We start from the raw sequence: 27,280 nt of genomic DNA, 5'->3' as shown, positions 1-27,280 counted from the left end.
AATCTAATTTTACAAGTTGAATCACCTCTTTAAGTTATTCCCAGAATGTTATCTTTCTTCTTAAAACCTTTTATTAGTCAATTATTTCCCAGTGCAACAATTCTGAAAATTCCCTTTGTAATCCAAACTCAGTACCAGGTCAATACTGGCTTTGGATTGGTATTTTTAAGCCTTGGTAATGCAGCTGTAGTTTGACCTAGAAACCTATTTTGATCTGCTGGGTGTAACCAGGGCTTTTTAAACATCTGTCTGGGGGTTCTTCTGCATGTGAGAAGCTGCTTGCAATCGAAATGTTGTGGGGAAATAATCCAAAGGCTTGGGAGAGATGTTTGAAAAAAATTTTGCAAGGGTCATGACTGGGGGAGGATCCTGGCTCGGTCCCTTGCAAGCAGGTGATGGAACAGATTGCAGGTGACCTGTGGGGAGCAGAAGGTCCTTGCTGGAGCTCCCTGTGGTAAATCTCAGCTCAAAGCCTTTCCCTCTTCCCACTTCCAAGGGTTATGGTGCCTTTGTGGGACTGCCTAAAACCAGAGGCCAGACAGAATTAAGGGAATAAAAAGCAGTTCTGTTTATTGAAGGGCCTGCAGGTACATTTAGGGCAGATGAAACCCTCAGGGGCTACACCCAAAAATGGACCGTGTTTCACAGGTTTTTATACTTTTATAAGTTTGGTCCATTTTGCATATTGGGGGTTCTGCTTGGGGTTTTGCACTTGTCATCCTTGAATTTCCAGCCAGCCCATTACTCTGTCTCTAATTAAACTCAAATGATGAATATTTGTCAGGCTTTTGAGATATTTGTTGTGAAACCAGCTGCACCTGTTCATAAATGGGGGAGTAGCACTGCCAGGAATGTAGCAGTGTAAATAATGATGGCAGTGGTTGTTCAGAACTCCCATTCTGCTAAAATCAATATTAAATTGAGGAATATTAGAGTGATGCTGTGTCAGGGCTATCTAAATCAGAGGCCAGGCAGAATTAAGGGAATAAAAAGCAGTTCTGTTAGCTGGAGAGCCTGCAGGTACATTTTGGGCAGGAGCTACACCAAAATGGACCAGGGGTCAGGGGTTTTTAGACTTTTATAAGTTTGGTCCATTTGCACATTGGGGGTGAATCTGCCAATTCCAGCTCCAGGTAATGAGGTCATTGAGCCCAAGTTTGCTCCCCCCAAGTCCCTTTTGTTCCCATCTCTGGGCCCTGAGGCAGTGAGGTGTCCTTGATTGCCAGGCCTGGAGAGGAATTGTTGTGTCTGCCCAAAATGGGAAAGCTGCAGCTGGCACTGGCTGTGGGGTTTGGAGTTACACACTAAAGAGCTGCAGGAGTACCAATAAATTAAATATATACAAGCTAAAATGCTAAGGTATCAGTTCCATGCTCTGAGGGGTCACTGAAGCTGCTCCCAGTGAACCCTTGCAGAGCAACCCCATCGGGCTGTCCTTGTTTTCCAGGTGCCATGAACCGCAGAATTCAGCGAGAAATAAATTTAGCTCCAGCCCAGCAGGAAGTTTCAGAGGCAGCAGCTTCTGCAAAGGGATTGTCAAGAACAATCTGCAAGGAGGCTGCTCCTGGCATATAGATTTTGAGCTGGAACAGTGCAGGGAAGGAAGTGCTCCGTGCCAGCTCTCAGCACCATATGCTTGCCCCTAATGTAATGCACAAAGAATATGGAGACAGCAGCTGCTCTGCAGGGAGGTGGCCACTTGTTAGGTTTTGAAACCCTTCTGAAGTGTCTGTTCCTTTTCTTTTCATGGGGATTTTTTTTCTCCCCCTTGCTTACGTATTTGCATTCAAAAGATGTTCCCTGAAAGGAATCTATTTTTAGGCTGTGGTAAGAACAGGGGAGTGTGATCTACTTTTTGTTGAAATAAAGATGATTTTGGAAGGACTCTGATAGTTTTTTGTTTTGAGAATTGTGAGCAGGTTTTTATTTTCTTGATTTCCATTGGCATCAGGGCATGATGAAATCATATCTATAAATTAATTATTGTCTAGAATTGTCTGGCTTTGACGGAAAACTTTGTTTTTCTTTGGGTTCCAGGAGTGTTCCAGTGGCCTGACCACATTCACATTTAATTCAATGACAATTTTCATTGAGTTCAGTGGCAAAGAGAAGCATAAATGAGGATTTAGATCTAAAATGAGAGGAGTTGGATTTAATGTGCCCAGAGGAATGGATCTTCCCTGGTACCCATCACTACCCAGGCACTGAATTTGGTTCCTCTGTTGCTTTGAGAAACCTGAAGTTCCTGGCAGATTTCAGGAACTCTGTGCCTGCAATGCCAGGAACACAAAACTTATTTAAGTAAACAAAACTGGATTTTAAAAGGTATTTTTTGACTCCACTGAATTCCAGATACACCTCACTACGAGCACTTCCATTTTGAATTAGGGATTCTTAAATGAATTTGAGAATCCAGCGGGAAGTTACATCACAGTATAATGAGGTTACAGCAGGACAAGTTGTTATAGCAGGTAATAAAATTAATGTATCTCACTGGCATTTTTGCTGAATGTCAGTGTTTTACAGTGACCCTGGAGTGATGTTAAAATGTCACAGCAGCACCAGACTGACCCATATTAGTCAGTAAAAATGATGGTTCACATAAAAGAAAGATGTTACAATCCTTTTTGGAAGGATAAATTTCTTTCAGACAGAGAGTTTTGGGTTATTCTGTGTTGTTCTTTGTAGCTGCTTCTCTCTGAAAAAAAAAAAAAAAAAACATTCATCTACCTGTCACCAGGTATCAGTCTTCCTGCTAATAGGGACATGATTCTTTTGGAAAAATTAATGTTTATTTGTTTGCTTCAGTTCTAGAAATCTGTTATCTATCTGACCTTCATTTTCAAACCAGCTGCAATTGGTGGTTTTCTGGGATAATTAATTCCTAATGCTCATTAAAAAGGCCTCATTTTCCCTTTTGGTGGCCATACTTGTTACATGAATTCAGATCCAGTAGGGTGGTTGATTTGCAGCTTTAATAATTTCCTTTGTGTGCCTTCATCCCAGTGATGGACAATGTAGGAAGTTCCATCTATTAGGAATCCCATTGCTGAAGTAAACTGGATTTTAAAGTGAAATTAAACACGGATTCTGAATACAGTCCTGCAGTCCTAATTTTGCAAAATGTGAGGTAAATGTTAAACTCACATTGAAAATGATGACGTAGAGTCTTGGCTTGAGCCAAATCAAAATCTGTTTTCAGTGCAAAGTAAAGCTGTGAGATGATTTCCTGTTTTTCTTCCCATAAGGGCAGTATAGCCATGGCTTAAGGAACACTTTTTAATTCTACTGAGCATAAGAAACTGCAAGTTATCATTAGTTTATAGTTCACACATTGGCCACTGGAAGTCTGGAGTCCTGGCAGAGGAATATTTTGTTTGGGGTGTACAACACTCCCAAGAAAGTTTGTAAATTAACTGTTTATTTCTGTTTTGAAAGGGAATTTAAAGTTCTCCTTGTCCTTCCTTCTCTCCTTCAGAAGGACTAAAAATTGGTAGAAGTTGCACAGTGTTCAACCTACTCCATTTTCTGTAACACACATAGAATTTATTTGTCTGAAGCAGCAGACTAAAGTAATTCTAGAAACAAGTACATTTAGATACAGGACTATTATTTCATAGATTTTTTTTCACTGAGATTTGTTGTTATGGTTGGAAGGAGATTTATTTTTATATAAAAATGCCTGGCAGGAAAAAAAAAAAGAAAAAGATAGAGCTTTCTTTAACTCACTTTTAAAGCTGTGAAAATCAGCAAATTCTAAGCAAGAGAGAAAAGGAAATCCTCTGTTCGTGACAAGTGAGAATTGCTTGGTTTTCAGCCTAAGGAAAGTTACTTCCTTTTTAATGGATTGCCCAACCATCACAAGCTGCCAATGGCTAATTTAAGAAAAAAGAAATGCAAGAGACCAAATGTGGCAAATATTGTCTAGAGAAATGTTTCTTCTCGTGAGGAGATGCTTCAGGTCTGTTGGAGCTCTATGGAATTTTTACCTTGATTTTAAGAACTGGAAGACTCGTGGCTGCACAGCTCAGATGTTAAACTTAAGAACTGTGAGAGAAATGAGAGAAATTAATCTCCAATTTCTTTTCTCTTCTCTCCAGCCACCAGAAAAAGAGGGCGGGCTGCCTCGCCAGGTGGGCAACAAGACGGAGTGTGGGCTCCTGGGCTTTGTGCTGGATCTGAAGCAGGACTACGAGCCCGTGCGCAGCCTCATCCCTGAGGAGAAGCTCTACAAGGTTTACACCTTCAACTCCGTGAGGAAGTCCATGAGCACGGTCATCAAAATGCCCGACGGCAGCTTCCGCATGTACAGCAAGGGAGCCTCCGAGATTGTTCTCAAGAAGTGAGTGAAGGCCTCATTTTTTCCAAAATTCAAAGCATCCTGGCACTAAAATGTGGAATTTCTGGTGTTTGGAGTTTGCTGCCTGCACCAGAAATGTGACACACCTTAGCAGCATGAGGCACTACTATTGTTTTTTAATTTTTTAAAGTGTTTCTGGGAAATTGGTGTGTTTTTCTTACCAAAGAACTGGGTCTGCCTTTGGTAATTTATAAATGGATTCTTTATGTTCAACCCATTTGGAAAATAAGCACTTTTCAATTTCACACTAAGCTGCCAGCTCATTGATTATTGAGAAAATAATGCATGAAGGTCTCTTGGTGTCTGTGCAATAAATTACAAATTCTCTCTGATATTTCAGTAGTGAATCTTCTAGAAATTTACATTAGAAACTTAAAACCTGACATCAGAAGAGGAAAGTATTGACTGAAATGAGCTTATACAGGAAATACTTTGGCAGTCATGCACAAAGTCATGCATACTTGATGCCTTTTTGGAGCTACTGAAAAACAGACACCAGACAGAATTAAGGGAATAAAAGCATATTTATTCCCTTAAAAGATAAATAAAAGAATATTTATTGAAGGGCCTGCAAGTACATTTAGGGCCGATGAAGCCCCCCAGGGCCTACACCCAAAATGGACAATGGCTCACAGGTTTTTATACTTTTATAAGTTTGGTCCATTTGCACATTGGGGGTTAATCTGCCAATCCCAGCATCAGGTAATGAAGTCATCGACCCCAAAAGTCCCTTTTGTTGCCATCTCTGGGCCCTGAGGCAGTGAGGTGTCCTTGATTGCCAGGCCTGGAGAGGAATTGTTGTGTCTGCCCAAAATGGGAAAGCTGCAGCTGGCACTGGGTGTGGGGTTTGGAGTTACACACTAAAGAACTGCAGGAGTACAAATAGATGAAAAACATACGAACTAAAATCCCAAGGCATCACACTCAGATTTTATTCTCTTTTCCCTGCCCAAACCAGGTGTTCCAGGATCCTCAACGCCGCCGGGGAACCGCGCATCTTCAGGCCCCGCGACAGGGACGAGATGGTGAAGAAGGTGATTGAGCCCATGGCCTGTGATGGGCTGAGAACCATCTGTGTGGCCTTCAGAGACTTCCCCAGCAGCCCTGAGCCTGACTGGGACAACGAGAACGACATCTTATCCGACCTGACTTGCATCTGTGTCGTTGGCATTGAAGACCCAGTAAGGCCAGAGGTACGTCCAATTTTTATCTTTTGTAAAACTGGACATAACCTGAATGGTTTCTTACAGGTTTTATCTCTTTTTTAAATTAGCTCTTTCAAAGAAGCTGAAAATTAGCTCTAGAAATGGGTTTTACTTGATAAAAACCCAAATAATTAAGGTGATAAAATTCAACTCTATTTAAATAAAGGAATACAGGGCTTTCTGCAGTGCCAGACTGAAATGATCAGCAGAGGTTTTGTAATGCTCCCACATGTTAAAGAATTTTCCTTTAAGCAGTGTAGTGATGTACAACTCTGAAAGAAGGGAAGACAAGTGCAGTCATTAAAATTGTCATGATTATAATGACAGTTTCCAGAGAAACTGGAGTTTTTGCCATTTATTGTAATAGTTGTCACTTTACTTAAGATTGTACCTGGTGACTACTCAGGAAAACTTGTTTTTAATATTGTACTTGAAGAAGGAAAGGCTGCAGTTGTCATGGATATCACATTTACAAGGCTTGTACAAATATATATACAACTTCAGAGTAAATCAGTAGTAGGTGTGCACATGGGAAACACACCCCTGCTTCTACACTTGTAAATTACACAAAGGGTTGAGTTAGAGAATTCTGATCTCTCTATTTGGTGCTTGATAATTAACGGAGAATTATTAATTCCATGCTAGGGTTTGAAAATGGTGACAGTAACTTTGGAACTGCACAACACAACCCCAGGTACCAACTGCACGACTGTGCCTTGCCTCAGAATGGATTTTATTGGGTTTTTCTCCTCAATAGGAAGGTTAAAATAAAAAGTAAATCTTGTGTAGGTGACAACTGGATGATAAACTCCTTATCTCCACGAAAAGCAGATAAACAGCATCCACTTTATCTGTCATCAGATGGTCTCATGCTGCTAATCCATCTGTCCCCACGGCTGACATTGAAAGGCTTTCAAAATGTTGGAAAATGTCCTTTAGAAGTTCTGTCTGCAGTGCTCCTTTAATGCTCCAGCTCACATAGACGGATATTTTTCAGAAAATATTTTTCAGAAATATAGATATTTTCAGAAATATTTTGTCAGTGGCCACTGGAACTGTGAATCAATCCTCTCCCCCTCCTAAATTAAATCATGATCCACGTTAGAAAACAGCTTTAAGTCAGGTTCCGTGTGGTGTGACAGACTGAGGGATTGGGGAGCAGTGGGATTTGCAGTTATTATGGAAAATAGCTGCAAACTCTCCTTTCATGTGGTTGTTAGGAGGGTGTTTTGTAAGAGAGCTGCTCTTATCTTGCAGGGAATAATTTTTTGGGAGCTTGAGGTAAAAGTGAATAATTCTGCTAAAAATAGAAGGCAAATCTGACTTATATGTAAAGAATCAAAGAGATGAAGGCAGGAAAACATCTTATTTCTAAACAAACACTTGAATATTGTATTGAATTTCTTGTAGGTTAGCACCAGAACATGCAGGAACATTTCTATTTTAGTGCAAGTCACACAATAAAATACTTGCAATTTCAGGATTTTAGCAAATTTTGGACATTTGGGACTTGGGTTTTTGTTTTTTTCCACCTTGTTTCTTTTGACTGCTTCAGAGTGGCAATAACATCATGAAAATATTTAAACCAATATTTAAATTATTACTACTCTGCACATTATAAGAAGCAGTACTTTAGGGGAAATAAATGAACCAATAAACTCCGAGCCAGGAGAAAAACATAAAGTTCAGAAAACTCTGTAAGTTTGGAATATCTGACTTGGTTGGAATATTGTAATGTGCATGTGTGAAATCTCCATTGCTGATGGAAATAGCAAGATGTTGAGCAGTTATAGGGAATATTTTGCCAGAATGAAATCTGCTCATTAAATTGACTCCCCACTGGAGCTTATGGATTTTCAAAGTGCTTTCTGCAGGGGGAAAAAAAGAACACAAAAGTAAGAATTCTTACTAAAAGTGCTGTTTTATCAGATTCTCAATATTCACTGGTGTCAGGATTTATTTGGATGGAGGTTATAATTCAGGTAATTCTGATAAAATTGTCCCAGTCCTGGCAGGCTTTACCTTCCCTTCAGTTACATTCCTGTGTTTTCTGGGGAAGAATCAAGATTCTCCTTTTCCCTGTTGTGCTGTGGATCCTGTGGGACATGGCTCCTGTGCATCCAGGAATGATCCCATGTGGGAACACCAGCTGTTTTGGAGAAATCCTCCCTCCCTCCTGCTTCCAGGGGTATTCTTGGGATACTCAGGGAGCTTTCTGGCACTCACATCTCCCTCATACACTAAAAAACCCAGTTTGAACGAGTTATTTATCACTGATGTCCAGCAAGCGTTGAGTTTTCTCTGGAATGCCCACCATGGACACCCGTGGCTTTTCCATATTCCCAGGTTAATTCAGACACCAGCAGCTGCTGGATTTAGCAAACACTGAACTACTTGGTTGATATTTATATTTTGTGGGTGTGTTTTTTATTTTTCTTTGATAAATACACAGGAAGAGAACAAACAGAGTGATGCCCTTCTCCTGCAGAGATTCTCTGTTGATCCTGACACTCTTTCTGGCTTGATTTTAATGAGCCTGAACTGGCTCACACTGATCTGCCAGAAAACGCCTCCAGTCTGTTATTTCTGGGAGATGAACGTAAATCCCTTCCAAATATCTCCTATTTATTTGTCACCTGATTGGGAAAGATATTCCTGCGTTGGATACTTGGTGCATGCGTGCTTGCATTGGAAATTTTGCTTCGCAGAGGGAAAATAAACCCCAAAAAATTGTGAAATGTGTACTTAAGCTCTGCAAAACTGATGGAAAATATCTGCTTCCTCTGCCCACTCAGTCTGCCAACACTCTTTCTCCCTTACAGCAATAAAAAAATATGAACAATATTTTAACTGTAATTACTGTACACACTATTAAATCAGATACCACCCACCAGCTGTCCAGAAAATGACAGGAGAGGGAAACAGGATGATTTCTCCAGTTAGATGTGAGTTTGAGATGTGTTTGCAAGTGGGACTGTCCTCCCCTGACCTCGTTCAATGGGACTGACCTTTCATGGGAATATCCTTTTTTTGCTGCTTGCACTGCAATTTATTTTTCTCCTTCACAGTCCATCCATTGGGCTGGTTTTCCAGATTTCTATCTAAATCTGTCCTGTCCTATGCATGAGGGTCACCACAGCTCCAAGTGGGTACCAAAAGCATTTCCAATTGACAAATGGGATTTAGGCAGGATTATGAATGTGGAAACAGGGGAGATCAGGGGTCATTTGCTTAAGGAACAGACTGGACCTGATCATTCATTCCCCTACAGAAACCTGTTTCACATCACTACAAGGCTTCAGGTGGAAATGATTTTTCCAGGGTGTACAATTTGTGGGGAAAATATTCCCAGTTAGAGGTGAGGAAATAAGAAGATAAAGCTCTGTTGCTGAATTCTGCCCTTGGTTTTGTGATCTGTATTGACAGAGCCCGGCAAACAACATGTCTTGTGGACACACTCAGGGTGGAGGGATTTTCCTGGGAATCCTGGGAAAATGCTGCTCTGGTCATCACTGAAGTGTTGGTTTAGGGAGGCATTTTGGAAAACGGGAACTCCACAAAATGCCTTTAATAAATATTCCCAAACCTGGTGTGAAATTATTCCCAGGTTGGGAGAACCATTATCTGTGGTGTGGTGGAGGAGTTTAGGGTTTTCAGTGCTTTCCTGGCCCCAGGAAATCCCTTTGAGCCCAAGGTTTGCCACACTGGTTCAGAGCAAGGATTGTCATAAATGATTTACACATACACACTCAGTGGTGTATGTGTAAAGTATTTGTAATAGCTATATAATAATATAATATATATTATATTATATAATAAAACACATACTCACTGGTGTCCCCTACTTGTTGCTACAGAGGAAATGAAAATATCTAGAAATGCATAAAATTAGCAGTGTAATGTTGGAGATGGTTTTTCCTTTTCTCAGCATTTTCTGCACTAATGGATGAGATGAATCCACTCAAACTGGCATTGAGTTGCACAACACGTATATCTGTGCTGGAGGTTGTGCACTGAATATAGACAGTAATATCTATTTTGATACCTTTTCCTAAATAGTTGTGTGGTTTTAAAACATTTTTTAATAATTGTGCATTGCCATCTTCTGAGTAGGGCAGTTCACTTCCCCGTAGCTATGTGAAGGGCTTCAGCCTTCATGATGAATCCTGGGGGGCTCTAGACTCTTGTAGGTAAAAATGAAATTTAGAGAAGTGATGCTGTGCTGAAGAGTGACATCCAGGCGGTTCTGGACATGTTAAACACATTCCTTATTCTCCCACTTTAAATCATATTGCTGTTTTTCTCTTGAAGAAATAATGCTTTCATAAGAATAATGCAAAATAATGCAAAAATCTGATGAGACTGAATTAATTGGTTAGTGATAGTTACTTAGAAATTATAATTAATTAGGATGTAGTTTAAGGGAACATAATTTTTTTTCCCTATCTGAAACTGAGCTAAAAACATGGAACCTTTCTAAAGCCTTCATTTACTGAAGTACTGTATTAAAACAGCTTTATTTAACTATTAGGAATCAATCTTTTCTTTTAATTCCTGATTTTATTTTTTTAAAATAAGATGTATATGTTGCCAAGTCACAATGGAGCTCCCACATTAATCTCACAATCTCTGTTATACCCTGAATATTTCTCTCTCCCTGATACATTTCCTGTGCAGCAGAAGTTTATCTCATGCATGAAAAGGCATTTGTAAAATAAGCTTCACTTTAATGATTTTGAAATATGTAAAATGTTAATTTTAAACTCCTGTATTTAGGAATTCCACCTGTTGATAAGCATGAATTAAGTACTGCTAAATCACAAAAACTTTTAAAATCTTGTTGAAAGGACGGTTTGGATCAGAAGTAAAGTAATTTTCTGTATAGAATGTTTATATTGTCCATATTTGCACGTGTTGAGTAGTTATGTTCAGCTTGCTAAAGGTCAAAAAAGCTGCAGAGCACTCATTTTTTTTCAAGCCAGGAGAAAGTTGAAGGAACTGATCTCGAAGATATTTTTTACTTCTTGATACAAGATTTACCTTGCTTGTGGAGTGACCACAACTCCAGAACAGTCAAGTAACAATAAAATACATCTGATTCCTCTTCCTGCTTCAGGCATTCCTTAATTTTTCTGGATGGAAACACCTGCCTTGTATTTTATCTCTGATCCAGGAGTTTTCTTTGCCCTTGCCTTGTTTCTGTGATTCCTTGGAGTTGCCCCTGGAGCAGAGGCCAGGCAGGGTTCAGAGAATAAAGTGGGGGTCTATGAAAGCCTTCAGTGGGCACAGCTTGGGCAGCCACAGCCTCCAGAGGCTGCACCCAAGGTGGGCCATGGGCACGAGTTTGTCACACAATTGTCAGTTTGGGCATTCACAGATCAGGGGTTTATGCTCCAATTCCAGCTGCAGGGAATGCAGTCATTCACCCCCAGTTTGCTCCCCCTAACTCACTTTTGGTTGTTCTTTTTGGGGCCTTAGGCAGTGAGGTGTCCTTGAGTTCCAGGCCCAGAGAGGAATTGTTGTATATCTTATAATGTGCACAATTTATTAGCATGGCAGCACCTGTCTGTAATCAATAATTTTATCTGACCAAAATGTGAAGACGGTTAACTAGCACTCTATGTGGAGTTTAGAGTTACAGTACAGGATTTGAAAAATACAAAAGCTAAAGCCCTGAGGGGTCTCTGCAGGTGCCAGAAGCCATCCGGAAGTGCCAGCGAGCCGGGATCACCGTGCGCATGGTCACCGGGGACAACATCAACACTGCGCGTGCCATCGCCATCAAATGCGGCATCATCCACCCCGGAGAGGACTTCCTCTGCCTTGAGGGCAAGGAGTTCAACAGGAGGATCCGAAATGAGAAGGGAGAGGTAAACAAAACCCGGTGAAAACACCAAAATATTCTCCTGCGCTGGTGTGCGCCTTGTAAAGACCACTTGGAAACATTCCTGCTTTTTTCTCCTGCTAAATATTTGTAATTCAAAACAGTGGTGAAATTCCAGTGTTTGCTCTTACAGTATCAGTTTAGTACAGGCCTAATTCTGCAGTTTTTAGAACCACTGCACTGCTCCACAAGAAATCAAAACGAAGTCCATTAAGGCAGGAGTTTAAGGCAAGGAGGAGAAAGAATCTTGCAGGTTTATGGCAAGGAGGAGGAGGAACTCAACAGCAATTTTGCTCCTAAAATGCAATCTCTACTGAGAACCAGCTCCTCTCATTTTTTTAATTTATTCCACTTTCTCTAATGTACTCACAGCAATGATTTGCATTAAAAAATTTCATCCTGTGGAAGGTTTTTAACTCCTCATCAAAGATGGAGCTTGTGACCGTGTTCACAGGGGTTCTTGGATGACGGAAGAGATGAAGGATCTAACTCCATGTTTCAGAAGGCTTGATTTATTATTTTATGATATATATTAAATTAAAACTATACTAAAAGAATAGAAGAAAAGGATTTCATCAGAAGGCTAGCTAAGAATAGAAAGGAAAGAATGGTAAGAAAGGTTTGTGGCTTGGGCTCTGTGTCTAAGCTAGCTGGGCTGTGATTGGCCATTAATTACAAACAACCACGAGACCAATCTCAGATCTACTTGTTGCATTCCACAGCAGCAGATAATCAATGTTTACATTTTGTTCCTGAGGCCTCCCAGCTTCTCAGGAGGAAAAATCCTAAAGAAAAAAATTTTCATGAAAAGATGTCTGCGACAGGAGCTCACACACAGTTCCAAAAACTAAAAATCTATGCTGGCTCTCGAGTCCATCTTAAACGAGTGGACACAGTCATGTGCTCCCTGCATGGATGGGTGGAATCCTGGAAATGTTGGTAAATGCAACAAGCTTGGCTTTGCTCCTGTTGCTACACAAGAAAAGCTTGCCATTATTGGTATTAAATGAAGGATTTGGGTTCTCCTGTGGAGTAGAACAACAAACTTGGGAACAGGTTTGATCAGCTTTGAGAAACTCCAGTATCCTTTATCTAGAGTGATGATTCTGGGTGGAATTACCCATAAAGAAGATAGGAAAGGCTGGTTAGATATTGTGGAAAAATTTACCTGTGTTGGCCAGCAGTTGAGCCCTGTTAGTACTGGCCTTGTCTTCACTTGCAGCATGGAATTTTTCTGGAGAAAAGTTACAGGTTTGAGCAATGATGGGAATTTTCTGACACTATGACATAAAGTCTCCTTATCACAAGGCTGGAGGTTTTACTGTTTGGTTTCTTTTTTTGTCTTTTCCCCCTGCAGATCGAGCAGGAGCGGATTGACAAAATCTGGCCAAAGCTCCGGGTGCTTGCTCGCTCTTCCCCCACGGACAAACACACTTTGGTGAAAGGTGGGTGCAAACTGCTTGTGGGGGGCTGGAAATCAATGAGAAAGATGTTAAATGACATAATCTGATTTGATTTCACTGTTACAAATCCACCTGAGCTATCATCTTTAACTGCACATCCCTACACCACACAAGGAAGTTTTCTTGCGCTCTTGTGTTTGTGTTCTACCTCAGCCTTGACATGGAAAATAATAGGAAACTCCTTGGCAGGAATAATAGAAATAGCAACAAGATGCCTGGCAAGTGCATTTAGGCAATCTCATATTTGCCTTGTGACTTTTAATTGGAATGAGACTCGAGCTGGGAGGGAAAATGTGCATTTGGAGGGCAGAAAGAAAATATTGCTGGGAAACAAGATATAAACAAGAAGGGATGTAGATTTTTTTGTCTTTGCCTGCACTGCTTTATGAGGGAAGCAAAAGCAATCTCATTCAGAGTGAATCCAGTCACTCCATGCATCTCTTCTCCCAGACTTGTCCTAAAGAGTATTCCAAGAGGAAAAAACCTATTCCTGTCACAGCAGCAAGGGATGGTGAGACTGGGAGCTGCCCAGTGGAGATGGGGATTTCAGCCAATTCCATTTTTCCTATGAGCTAATTAACTGTTTGATTTGCATTGGCTCCCTTTAGATTCCTGTATTTTTAGAGTCTGCCCTGTAGGAAGTGCCCCATACAAACTCCATTCTCTCCCCACACTGTCTGCAGATGGAATGCTGCCATTAAAGATGGTTTGGTTTGCAGTTTCCTTCTTTCTTTTGAGGACTTGACATCTTATTCAGTTGACTTGGAGGCTCACACTTCATGGCTGGTGAAATCAGGCAGTTTCTGGGCAGGAATAACATCATTTTTGGCCATGCTCAGGTAGAAACCCTGTCAGCAGGTTGCTGTTTCCTGATGAGGAAAGAGCTGGAATATTTTGCTAAGGCCCTGGAAAGTCTGGAGAGCCCCTTTTAGCAATTCTTGGAGCAGCTAAGTTCAGGCTAAGATCCAGCTGATCACATACCTGTTTTCAGCTGTTGACGGCTCCAATATTAATCCACATTTAGGTAGGAAATCCTTTAGGTTTTGTTTCTGTGATTCCATACATGACTGATTGCAAAGGCATTTGAGCTTCATGCAAATTTTTAAAATGCCTAAATGTCTTCTAGAGCAGAAGTCCCATTGTGAATTTGAAGACTGGATCAGTTGGGTTCTTTGGGCTTGAGACAAGGTGCAAATGGATGGTGCTGGATGGGGCACTGGATGGGGCAGATGGAGACAGAATGTATCATCTTCATTCCCCCCTTTTACATGTATATTTTATAATGTACACCATTTATTAGTATGGTAGTACCTATGTGTAATTAACAAATAATACACATTCCTTGGGGAGGTGTGCTCCAAAATGGTTTTCCAGTAGGGGTTTGTTCAGGATTGGAAAGGTTTGGAGGGCATTTTTATCTCCATGGGTCAGTGTTAGACCTGCCCAAGGTCAGCTGAATTCTCCTGAGCAGTGCATCTTAAACCCTGTGCTCCAGGATCCTGTTCTCAGAGAACAGCCCTTGTTCATCCCAGCAGCTGATTTGTTGCAGAAACACAACAATTTGTGTTTCATTAAGTGGATTAACCAAGTCCCTCGGGAGTGCTCGTCTGAATCATTCAGGATTTTCCCTCAAGAGGAGCAGGAAACCTTTGCCAGGGAAATTGAAGTCAATAGAGAGCTGTAGAGAAAAGGAACAGCAAATTGTTGATGGTTTGTAGCATAAGCACTTGGACAGCCCAAAAGATATTTACTCCTACTGAATGCCATGTGCAAGTACCACAATTAATGTTTCAAAGATGTGACAAGGTCGAGAGAGTAATTAAGTGTCTTAACAAAGTTCAAGAATGAGTCTGTGGAAATCATGATGGAATTTTTTGGCTGGTAATACTCCAAGGGCCATTAAAAGTTACAAGAAACTATTTAAATGTTCACTAGTTTTGGGCCTCTTATTAAAATGTTATGTTTTTTCTCAGACACTTGAGGGATTGAGAGGATTTTCTCCCCTTTGATGTATTCTATCTGCTCTAGGCTAAAAACACACATCAGAAAATAAACTTTTTTTATATTTAATTTTTAATGACATACAGCTGCTGGAGGGAATCTTTTTTCCCCTTAACATAGCACAATCCCACCCAGCAAAGGATCATTTTTATTTTTCACTTTTGTTTTCAGTGCTGCTCAGGGACCAGAGAAAGGCATGGTTCAGCATTTCAGCCTGGGCAGACACTTGCAGTCAAACATTTATGGCTTTGAAGTAGAGGTAGATTGGAAAAACGCCCATCAGAATGGTTTATCCTCACAAAGCCCTTCAGTGAAACCAAAATCTCAGTCCCGCTGAAATACAATTTGGGATGGGTTTTAAGACACCTTTTCATATTTTAAAAATTTCATATTTCATATTATTATTTGTCAAATTAAAAATTCCATATTTTTAACTCTATTTCCAAATATAACAAGTAAAATTACATATCATTTATACTGATGTAAGGTTACAGTGCTATTGCTGAAATAATTCAAAATTGTCAGTTTATCTTTTGAAAACGCTGCAGGAAACAATTGTTTAACACTGATGAGAATATATCATCAGAAGAAAAGATCAAAGAAATACTCTGTTAACCAATTAAACAAGTGGTACCTTCCAAAATATTTAAATTAGACTGGAATTTTTTTTTTTTTCGTGATATTAAAAACATCTATTCTCATGCAGGGCTAATTTGTTATCAAACAGAAAGGGAACTTTAAGAAAAAAAGATTTTTAGTAATTACCCTTAATTACTCAAATATTTCAACTATAATTTCATGGCATGGTAGTATGTTCATAACCTCATTAATGTGGAAAGCTGTGAGATGGGTACAATAATCAAAATACAGAAAATGTTATTAATTGATATTCTGAACTTTGTGGAGGAATTTTCAGTTAATTCCCAATGCTGTCTGTAATGTCATATAGAACATTTTTATATAAAAAACCTTTAAACTTCTATCCAGGCAGGTACCCAAGCATGTAACTGAAATAGATTTGAGCTTTCTCCTTCAGACAGATTTTGCAAATTCTTGTTACGTTAACAGGGAGCTTCCATAAGTTTGAAAATATTAAAAACTAACCTGAAGAGGACGTGTTTATGAAAATACATGGCTGTACCTCTGTTTAGCTTGTCAAAGAAACACAAATCTGTGTGATCCTGGGGGAGGATCAGCTTTCCTGCCTCTCTAACCCTGAACTGGGCTTCAGCTCTGAAATCCTCAGCTGCAGCTGAATTTTCCTGCCTGTTTTAAGCAGTTGAGACAGAAAGAAATCTCTAAAACAGGATTTTTTTTTTTCTTCCAGGAGATGTAACTCTAAGGGTGACGAGCAAGGATTGGTTAAATAGAGCAGCACTTGTCCTGTGACAAAGGGAGAACCTGTCTGTGATGGGTCTGAGCTGAGCCATGGGTGCAGAAGAGACATTGTTCTTTGATATTCCCTGAGTTATTATCCTGAGTGGATTTGATTTAATGCTTGCTTAGTGTTAGATGGGAGGAAGGTGGGAGATGTAGGATAAATTTCAGTTTTGTATCTTGTATTTTGTGCTTTTTACGGCAGGCTTAGAGCCCTTCTTGACAGGTCTGCATGATTGTTTTAAATCTGATCTTTGCCCTCATCTGACACAAGCTGCTTGCTCGGAGAAACTTGTGTCTTATGCAAGACACAGGACAAATTCCTGTCCAAATTTCCTGCCCAAATTCCTGCCACATCAGCGGGATCCCTGTGTGGAGCACACTGTCATGTTCTGCTCGAGGTGTGCTCCTGGGGCTGTTGAATGAAATTCTTTCTGATAGGAGAAAGTCATGGCCAAACAGCTCAACAGAGGGAAGAGGCCAGTGAAAGAGCAAAGGCGGTTTTGGCAGGAAGCTTTGCTGAGAGTAGAAGAATTCCCTGTGAAAACCTGCTTTTATTAAAATTCTGTATGTAAGCATTCAGCTGGAGTAAAGCTGTATAGTTGGAAAAAATTTCCTGGTTGTTAGACATGATTGATTATTACTGGAGCTTCTTTTCAGCCACTTGGACTGAGTGCAAAGGCCAGGGAATGTTCTCTTTACTGGCAGCCTGTCAGCTCATGCCCTCAGTCACATTTTTCCCTGATCACATCAGAGATTAATCCCCACAGCTCAGAGGGAGAGCCCTTCCTGGGCATCCTTCTTCTCTTTGCTCTCCTCACACTGTGAATTTAATCTGTGCACATTTCTCAGTACTGAAGAGAATTCTTCAGGTGAAACCTTATCACAGCCATTGACAGAATATTAAAAACAAACCTTAATGTGTTTGGAGGGAGGCACATGCTGGGAAGAAGGCAAACATTCAGCAATGGGAGGAGGAAGAGATTAAAAAGAGCAGGCAGAAGTCAGGGAGTGTTGGCAGAGCTGTGATAAATCCTCTGAATCCCAAATAATCGTGGCTGCTCCATTTTAGAAATTTGTCTGACGTACAGATGGGTGTTTTGCAAAGTCCTTCTCTCCTCCATGGGTAGCACTGAAATCCATCCCCAGAATTCCACATCTTTCCTGTGGGCACTGTGGGGAAGGTCTGGGGCTCAGGTGCTGGTGGCACCTGAGACCTTTTCACGTCTGGATTTCCATGGCTGCATTCAGCTCTGTGCTCTGGGCTCATCCTGGCTGCACAGTTTGGATTTTGGGATAAAAATGTCTCCTAAACCTTGTGAATGAGTTGGCAGCACCCAGGAGTTGGCTGATGGAGGGCAGTTGGTGGCACAGTCATCAGCACAGTCACTATTTATATCCATTTATCTCTATTAGGAGGTCATTTGTTTGAGCCTCTTCAACTTGATTTGGGTTGTGCTCCCACTTGGAGCCCAGTTGTGAGCAGATACTATCGACCTCTTTGGAGCAATTAATACCTTAATGAGCCAGAGATTTTAATGACTTTTTTTTTTTTTTCAGAAGCTTAAACTATTAATTTAACATCAAAGGATGTGTTAATAACAAGACAAAGTAAATGCTTTTAACAGTAGTGACAGATGATGTTCCTGTTTATTTAGTAATACCAAAGGCAAATCACCCCAACAAACTGAAGGCTCTAATTGTGAGATCTTATCAGAGTAATTGCCATTTTTTGAAATCATTCTACCAGTGGAAAGTGAATAGGGATTCTTTTTCTCATTTTCATAACTCTGAAAAATACAGGGCACTAACTGCTTGCACAGGGCACTGCAATCTTCTGGTGCCTGATAAGCCTGAACCTTGCCAAGAGGCAGCTATTGCTCTGTAATCTGCAATTTCCTATTTCTCCTTGGTTATCTGATATGGAAGAGAATTTTTTTCAGAGCAGAGTGAAAGCTTTTCACACTGGGTAGGTTTGGATAATTGTTTTTGAAGGTAATGACTTTGTGCAAAATGTGTTAGCAAAAGGAATTCTGTCATTTTCCTCCCCTGAGTTATCAATATGGAAAGGTGTTCTTGTATCCTACACAACAATCTTGTGTTCTGGACTTGTGCTCAAATGGACCCTGACATGGAAATAGAAACAAGAATCGCGAATGATCTTCTTCCTATAAAAACCTGGGCTGCTTCTGTAACCTCTGAAAAATTCTTCATTATTTTCCTGACTTTCATGATCTGCATAAGTGGAAAATAATTCCCTGCAGCCTTGTTGTGTGAAAAACTTGATTCACCAAGTGAAAAGTGGTTTTTATTTCTCTCAAATGATCTCAAAATGAAAGTAAAAATTATTTTACTCTATTTATTAAAATGCTTGGTTCCACAATTTAAAGAATTAGTTGTATCTCCTTAATCATTGTTTGGCAAAATTGAACATGGCTGCTAAAATTCTCCAGCTACATAAAATTCATCAATGGCTTTTGTTATCTCTAGGTTAAGAAGGCCTCTTAGTAAAGCTGATATTACAGCTGGATCCCAGTTTAGGAGAGCCCTAAACATGAACTTAAGGTTTTGGCAAATCCTTTCCATCGATGTTTGATCAGTGCTGGGCTGTGACACAAAACTTTAAATAGCAGGAATCTGCCAGAAGGACATAATGAGCTGCTCTCATTGCCTTTGAAGCCTGAGCAGGTTGTGTTGATGTGTTGATGATACAGGATCAGAACTTTCCATGTAAATCCTAATGGGGATGTTTAGTAGTGGATGGTGGTGATGCTACAGCTTTCATCATTATTTTCCTTAAAGATCTGCCTTTTTAATCTCTGTAAAACTGTGTGGTGTTATCCAATCTGTATTATACAGACCCTGCTTTTTTACAGGGATGTTTTATCTAGCTAATTATTGCCCATAAATGTCTGTAAACACACACCCATACATACATTTTTTGCAGGTATTATTGACAGCACACAGGTGGAACAGAGGCAGGTGGTAGCTGTGACTGGGGATGGAACCAACGATGGACCAGCACTTAAAAAAGCTGATGTTGGCTTTGCAATGGTATAATCTTGATGTTTGTGCCATTATGAATTTGCTGTAAGAGCTTTTCCTTTAATTGAATGTGAAGTTGCTTAGTTATAAGCACTATAAGTTATATAAGCTGCAAGTAATAACTTGTCAGTGAAGGAATATATTGGTGGGAATGAGTTATGTTGACTCAGAATCCTTTAATTCACTTGGATTCACTGGCATTGTTTTGATACTTCTTCAGGATTTTGTCTAATTAATTATTGGCTTTATGCAGAATCCTTTGCCCATACAGAAAAAAGAACTTTTTCTTCACAATACTGGAGTTCTCTTTTGCTGTGGTAAAATCCACCATAATTGGAAAGGTGTCCTCCATGTGTACTCTGACTGTGTATAAAGACACATAATTCTCATTTTTGTTACCAATTCTGTTCATGGATAATAAAAAACCATCATCAATGACAAAAATACCTCAGATAATCAGCAGTCTTTAAGCTGATAAAACACTCAGAGCCATCACCACATGAATTCTCTGCTCTCTGTCAATTCCCTTTTTGCGGCCTAACTCAACACATCAAAACCAGGCCGAATTAACGAAATTCCAGGAAATATAAAAACCTGTGGGCTTTGACTATGGAGATTTGTGCTGTCCAGCAGGGAATCTCATTCCCAACCCCTCTCCCCAGGGCATCGCAGGCACAGACGTGGCCAAGGAGGCCTCGGACATCATCCTGACGGACGACAACTTCAGCAGCATCGTCAAGGCCGTCATGTGGGGCCGCAACGTCTACGACAGCATCTCCAAGTTCCTGCAGTTCCAGCTCACCGTCAACATCGTGGCCGTCATCGTGGCCTTCACCGGAGCCTGCATCACCCAGGTGAGCAAATCCTGCTGGGATCCTGCTGAAATCTTGCTGCAATCCCGCCGCAATCCCACCGCGATCCACGCTTCCAGTGGATGGGGCCTTGCATTTGATTCCTGCTTGGTACACAGCACTTGATGCCTTTTCCTTGGTGCTAAAATTAAGAGCTAGGCATGGTTAAGGGTTAAAGGGGTTTTACCTTGGTATTTAGTAAGGAATTTTGTGATGTAACACTTCACTAAGGTGGAGCATGCTGAAATGCGTACGCACGTGTGCGATTTTATACACCTTGTATATATTACAAAAATGCCCCAATGAGATGTTTGAATGAATAGCGTGGTATCTTTTTATCTTGAAGTATTTTTCCCTGAATGAGCTTAATCTTAGTTTACAGGATGTATTTGAGAGGAGACCTTGGTTTCTCAAGATAGCGTAGGGCTTTCTGGCCTCTATCTGTGAGGCCTGTAGGATGTTTGGGTTTCTGGCCTAATAGAATACCAGGACTATGCTAAGTTATCAGACTGGAGTAATTACAGGTACTATGAGGATGCCTTTTCCTTGGTCCTAAAATGAAGAACTAGGCATGGTTAAGGGTTAAAGGGTTTTTACCTTGGTATTTAATAAGCATTTTTGTGGTGTAACACCTCATCATGGTGGGGGACACTGAAATGGGTGCACACGATAGATTGTGTGTGCAATTTTATAGACCTTGCAAATTAGCATATCTAACAAAGAGATGAGATGTTTGAATAAATAGTGTGGTATCTTTTTATCTTGAAGTATTTTTCCCTGAATGAGCTTAATCTTAGTTTACAGGATGTATTTGAGAGGAGACCTTGGTTTCTCAAGGGGGCTTAGGGCTTTCTGGCCTCTGTCTGTGAGGCCTTTAGGATGTTTGGCTTTCTGGCTTAATAGAATATCAGGACTATGCTAAGTTATCAGACTTGAGGAATTACAGGTATGCATGCTAAGGGCACTGAGAATACATAAAAGATATAAAAAAGAAAAGACAATAAATTGTTGTGGCATCAAAACCTTTGGAAATTCTCCTGAGCATTCCAAGAATCAGGCTGCTGAGGGTTAAAGAGCTGCTGACGTCAGGCTGGATTAATTCCTTTTTTTTCCCAAAGGAACTCACTTTTAGGAGCTTTTGTGCCTCCTTCAATGTTGCCATCCCTGAGCCTGTGGCGGTCAGACTGAAAACACCATGGTTTGGGAAAGGAGCAGGTTATGTGAATGTTTTCCTCTCAGAATACCTCACCAATGAATACATATTTTTTAATGCATTGTGGAATGAGGTTATTTTCAAGACAGCAGTGCTGACCCATGGAAGTAACCCCAATCTTTTTGACTGATAAAATTATTTTGTTGCTTTCAGGCAGTTATTTTTAATTCCAGAAGCAAATGACAAACCAATTAAATGACACATAGAGTTGGACTTAGACCTCTCTTTCTTGCACTCCATTAATCCTTCATTGCAATCCTGGTGCAAATGCAACTTATCCAGGTCATTTGCAAGAAGCATATCTCAAAGCAAGCATCTTTTTTTCTCAAATTGTAAGTTTTTGGGCAAAAGGAAAAAATTGCACTTTTTTTTCCCTCTAGAGAGTAAACAGGATATATGCAGTACAGTGTAAGGTTTTTGTTTAAATGAGAAAATAACAAAATGTGGTTTTTAGTGCTATCAGTCCCTAAAATAATGTATATTTTAGATGCTGCAGACAGGTGCTGTCACAAAGTGCCTCCCTGGATTGGGATGCACTGTGAGAAAGCTGATGCTTCCCTCCTGGTGCATCACCCAGATGCCCATACCTGTTTCAGCAGGTACATTTCAGCCCAGGCACACCTGAGCAAAGCAATGAATAAATCATCATCTCTGCTCCAGGCTAAACTTACATTGGAATCATGGAATTGATCCTTGCAACCAGAAACCCAGGTACCTTAACAAACCCATGAGGTCAAACTTCTCCTGTGCCCTGGCTGACATTCAGAGGCCTTGGAGGTCCCTTCTTGTCACCACTGAGCCTCTGCTGAGGGACAAAATTTGTGGTGTTGCAGCAAAGTAGGATGCGTTTCCCTTTGGAAATATTTCCCAGCATATTGAGGAAATGCCCAGCTGTGAAATGATTGTGGCTGGTAACACAGGAATGAGGACGGAAACTCTGGGAGGTTTTTACACGTGGTACAAACCCAGCCAGAACAAGGTGCTGACAGCAGCACCATTGCTGGAACTGACTTTATTGACAATCAGTGTCTGACTAGAAACATCTGTTTAAGGTGAAATTTCTTGATCAACGCTCAGCAATTCTTCAAGTTTTTGTGGAAGCACAAAGGCAAACTCATTCTATTTGTTAACCAAATAATTTTTTATCCCTGAGGAGGTTAAACGTTGCTAGATCAGTGCAAGGACCATTTTAAATCAAGTTAAGTGGATGTGAAGTGCATGATCAGTACAAGCATAACCCCCTTTTTAATTCTGGAGCTTTTTTCATCCTTTGAATCATTCCTTTGGCTTCTAGAAGGATTTGTATCAGGCCCAGTGCATTTCTCTTGCCCCTGAGGTCTGTGAGACCATCCCTGGGCCTGTTGTCCCTGCTCACAGCTTTTAATGGACACCTGCAACTCCTGGGTTGCTTTGCAGACTCTTGTGCAATTCCTTAATTTGGCAGTAAAGGTGCAAACCCAAAGGAAAGGTGTGGGGGAAGCTGAGGTGGAGATGGAAGCAGAAAGGCAGCAGGTCTGTCCTTTGCCACTGTTTACACTCAGTGTGAATAATCCCGAGCTGCTCCCGGTTCTGTCTCATTCAAGAAGGATTTTGCCTCACAAATGCACATTATTGTGTTCGGCTTTGACTGCAGCCAGCCAAAGGACATTCTGTTTGGCTTGAAAGCTTTGCTAAAAATTGCACTTGGGAACATGCTGTACCCTCTGGTTGCTATGAAAATAGCTCCAGCACAAAGTGCAGGACTCTCCCGAAAAAATCCTGCTACAACAGTCTAGGAGCACACATGTACATCCAAATCTGCAGAACTGTGCACAGGTCTGAATGAAAGATTTTGACTGAAATGTTTCAATCCTTAACAAAAAAGCAAGCAAACAAACAGAGCTTAAATCTGTCTTTTCCAAAAGGCAGCACAACTTCCTGTGACCTTCAAAATGAACACAAAGGAAATCTTCACTGGAGTGAGTTTCCCTTTGATTTAGGTGGTCAGTTTGTCTTTCTCTGACACACAGAATATAATTTCAGTCCATCATTAGGATTCAGGTTGATGAACATGACACAGGCTGTTCTTTTGGTGACATTTCATATCTAGAATGAGAAAAATTCTCTGTAGGTAATAACATTTATTCTGTTCTTCCTCATGCCACCTCTCAAGCAATCTGTTCTGCAGTTTGGGACCAGCACACTCATCTACTCTTTTTGGTTTGTGCCTAAAGGAAGTACAGAGATAATAAAATCTTTGCTTGGACTAATCTTTTTTTAATACTTGGCTTGTGCTTTGCAGCATAATGGGCTTAATTTTATTCAGTCTTGATCCTGCACTTGCTCTGATGTACATGTAAGTATGAGGATGTGATCATCTCCCTGCAGAACTCCAAGTGAAAGCACTGCAATTCTGCATTAATGAATTAATTAATGGCTATGTGAGTGTGGTGGGAGTGCAGCCAGCCCTCCAAGGGGCACCCAGAGAGTGCATTGCCCACGCAGGAGATGATTTGTTTGGTCCAGGGCACCTTGGGAAGCCCATGGAGAGGCTTAAGAAAAACTTTAGGCAGAACCTGGGACCATTAGTGGCCATTTTAATAATCTGCTGCTTTTTTCCTCAAGTAGATTAATGAAATGAAGGTCCTTGCCAATTCCACTTCAGGGAACTGCTGTTTAGTTCAATACTGTTAATTTTAAGCAAATATAATTTTATTTTTCACTACCCAATGCCTGCTTCACGAAGATGCTGCTGTTAGAGAATATCTGCCATATCTGAGATTTCTGTTTTGTTCTGGTTTGCTGTTCCAGTGGATAGTGATGTGTACAAAATGTCTCTGTACTGCTCCAGTGCCAGATAAAGCTTATGCAGGACAAACAGCGGGCTGTCAAAGAATTCATTATGCACAGGACCAATGCAAAAGGTAGTTTCTCTTGTCTCCCCTGGCTCCCAGCATGAAGTCATGTTAAGGTGACAGCAACCATATTCTGAGCAGCATAAGAATTACAGATCCAGTGTCACCTGCTGACAAGCCTAGCACAGCTGCTGCCACAACCACCCTTCCAAGAGATCTCACTTACATGGGGCCCTGTTTCAGTTTACAGCAGCTCAATCTGTAAGCCATAAGATCTGAATTTTCAGCTAATAATGGACTTCTGTGTTGTGAGGCTGTAATTATGTAAGGGGCTCTGAGATCTGGGTCACCCAGGAAAGCAGAGCTTGGAGAAGTCCCTGGTGGGAAGGTGACTCAGGAGCCTCAGTCTGTGGTGCAGGGGTGGTTTTAGCTCTGTCTGTGTGTGTGCACAGACCCCAGAGGAGTTCACACCTCGGCTTGCTCCCAGAGAGGTTTGTGTGGCTCCTTCACCTTATTTTTAATTAATCCAACTCAGTTCCGTCTTGCTGCCTTCCCTGTGGTGCCCACTGCACACTTTTAGTGTGGTCAGGGTGTGGTGGTCTTGACCAATTTGTGCAGAATTGTTCTTTCTCTTCTGCAGCCACTGCCTCAGCTCAAACCCATTGTTTGTTTTTCCAGCGGATTTATGAGCTACAAACTTTTATATTCTGACTTCATTCTCTGAATAACAGTTTTGCAGAGCCCCTGATTGATGCAGTGAGGGTGGTTCTTTGGAGCTCTGCCTACGATTCTTGTGAGTTTTGTTCTTGCAGTGAGTCACTGCTCCACATCTCTGGGTGTCCTGTAGGGCCCTGGATGGGCTCACCCCTCTCCCTGTCCCTAAAAACCACACAGCACCCAGAGGATATCAGCTCATTACATTTGGAGCTGTCCACAGTGATCTGGCTATGAACAAAATGAAGATTTTAAAATGCAGCTCAGTCAAATGGAAACATTTTTTTTACTGGAGCCATGAAACAAGAGGGTTTATCTCCGTGCCAGGTTCGGTCTGTGGCTCCAACTGTTGAGGCAATTGTAACTCTTCAAAAGGCTTGCACTGAAAAAAGGGAAGACAAAGGCTGTGTTTTAACATTTTACATTCAAATTATTATTCTTGCACTTTGAGAGAGACTTGGTGTTTTAGCAGACATTAGGAGCTGAAAACAGTGACTCCATAGGACATTATGTTTGGAAAATTAAATGTTAATTAAAAGGCACTGTAGCAATGAACTGCTGCATGAATCACTGATTGTTTTTACAGATCTTGTTCAAAAAAATGAGGATGATCTATACTTACATGTAAAAGGGAGTAATTTATGTGGTTATAATGTTTTACTGCAGAACTGTACTTGGCAAATTCTAAAATAATAGCACAGGCAAACTTGAAAAAGCTGTAATGTAAAATCAAAGTCTGTACTGTTTAGCTTTATTTTGGCAAGGCATGGGGATGGAATTGAGGATGCCACTTCCATACAATTAGCAGACAGTGTGATCTTACTGCACAGGGACTTTTTTTGCATTAATGTATAGAAAGGCAACTCCCAGAAATGCTCATTTTTCTGAATACCTGCATGTGTTCTGTGGCAAACAGGAGTAAAAAGGTAAGGGTGAAAATACCTTTTTGTTCCCTTGCAGCTTGTCATCTAAATCAAAAGTAACAAGCTCTAAAATTTGTGAGGCTCTGCATGTCACAAAAGATTTGTAGTTTATTTCCAGCCTTTGGCAATTTGTACTTTTAAGTGTTTCCAAGATGAAGTGTAACATCACTTGATTTAAGGGACATTTTCCTTTTACCTCTAGGCCAAGGCTAACCTATTCCAAGGTCAAGTGAAAGGAATTTGATGAATAAGTGGTGATTTTGGGTGGTTCACATCCCCAAAGTTTTCAGAGAGGGAATGAAGAATTATTGGTTGGTCAGTTAGTGGCTAAAAAACAAAGAAAAGAAGGTTGATTTGCATCCCACTTGCATGAGTGACTAAAATCTGCAGTGGAAGCCTAAGCTCCTTAGCTGATGTGTATTTCCCTCAGTTTCCACCAACTAATCAGAAATCAGATAGAGTTACAGTGGAAATTTCATTCCACTGCCTGCCCAGACTAATGTGTATTTAATGTTTTGGCTTCAGCCTGGAATGAGCTCTCACACTCCACTGAGCAGTGTAGCACTGCCAATAATAGATAATTATTAGGGGCACCACAGCCACCCAAGGTGATTGGCAGTGTGAAATGGTGAGAACATGTTGTTGCCAAAACTGATGACTGCCAATTACAGTTGTGTGATTTAGAGACTGAAATACCCTGCTTTTCCTGTTCTGCTGGGAATATGGCAGGCTCTGATAGACACCTGAATCTCTGACTCCATCTATTAAATCTAACAGGGAAATTTGGTTTTATTGACAGAGAATTCAGCGTGTGAAGTGGAAATTGAGTTTTTGTAACAGATCAAAGCAGAGGAGCTTGCTCAAACTTATGAATGAGACAGGCAAAAACATGATAAGGAAAATTCTTCAGCAGAAAAGATGTTTTCCTTTTTACCTGTGTCCCTTCGAGGGTCTGTGAGCCCCAGCCACAAACTGCTTTTTACTGCAAGTACTCTCTTTGTTGGAGCCATTAGTGTTAATAAAAATGAATGAAGCCTCAATTTGGGATGAAGTTTGTCCTGATCACCTTTAGTTTTTTAGTCACCTCTAAAGACAAAGACATTTCCTGTTTCTGCAGCTGCATTTCAAATGAGTGAGCTGAGCTCTCCACATAAGCTCAGTTAATGCAACCCATAACCAAGAGGTCAAGAATCTATTAATGCTAATTGTCCTCCTTGCTGTGATGAGCCCAACCTGTAAGACTGAGAAACGGGTGGTTGCTTTTCTCCATCCCTTTGAATAACCCAAAAAATTGTTGTTGTTTTTTTTTTTTTTTTAATGAATGAAATGCGTCAAAATCTGTGTAAATGTGTTAGAAATGTGTTTTTAAGGGCAAATGATATTTTATCTCAAGGGAGAGTTGAAATCTAA

General features: G+C 40.6%; 1 protein-coding gene across 1 annotated transcript in view; it reads left to right on the top strand.

The window, feature by feature from the left end:
- The window catches only part of ATP2B2 (ATPase plasma membrane Ca2+ transporting 2), a 403,728-nt gene that overhangs the window by 345,437 nt on the left and 31,011 nt on the right, over positions 1–27,280 (top strand). The window contains exons 14-19 of the mRNA XM_058813217.1: positions 4,101–4,342; positions 5,319–5,553; positions 11,256–11,435; positions 12,807–12,894; positions 19,238–19,344; positions 19,998–20,189. Of these exons, the coding sequence (XP_058669200.1) occupies positions 4,101–4,342; positions 5,319–5,553; positions 11,256–11,435; positions 12,807–12,894; positions 19,238–19,344; positions 19,998–20,189 (1,044 nt within the window). The remainder of the gene's footprint in view (positions 1–4,100; positions 4,343–5,318; positions 5,554–11,255; positions 11,436–12,806; positions 12,895–19,237; positions 19,345–19,997; positions 20,190–27,280) is intronic.

This window comes from Ammospiza caudacuta, chromosome 12 (assembly GCF_027887145.1).
Source record: "Ammospiza caudacuta isolate bAmmCau1 chromosome 12, bAmmCau1.pri, whole genome shotgun sequence".
NCBI lineage: Eukaryota > Metazoa > Chordata > Aves > Passeriformes > Passerellidae > Ammospiza > Ammospiza caudacuta.
This window is presented reverse-complemented; position numbering and strand designations above follow the sequence as displayed.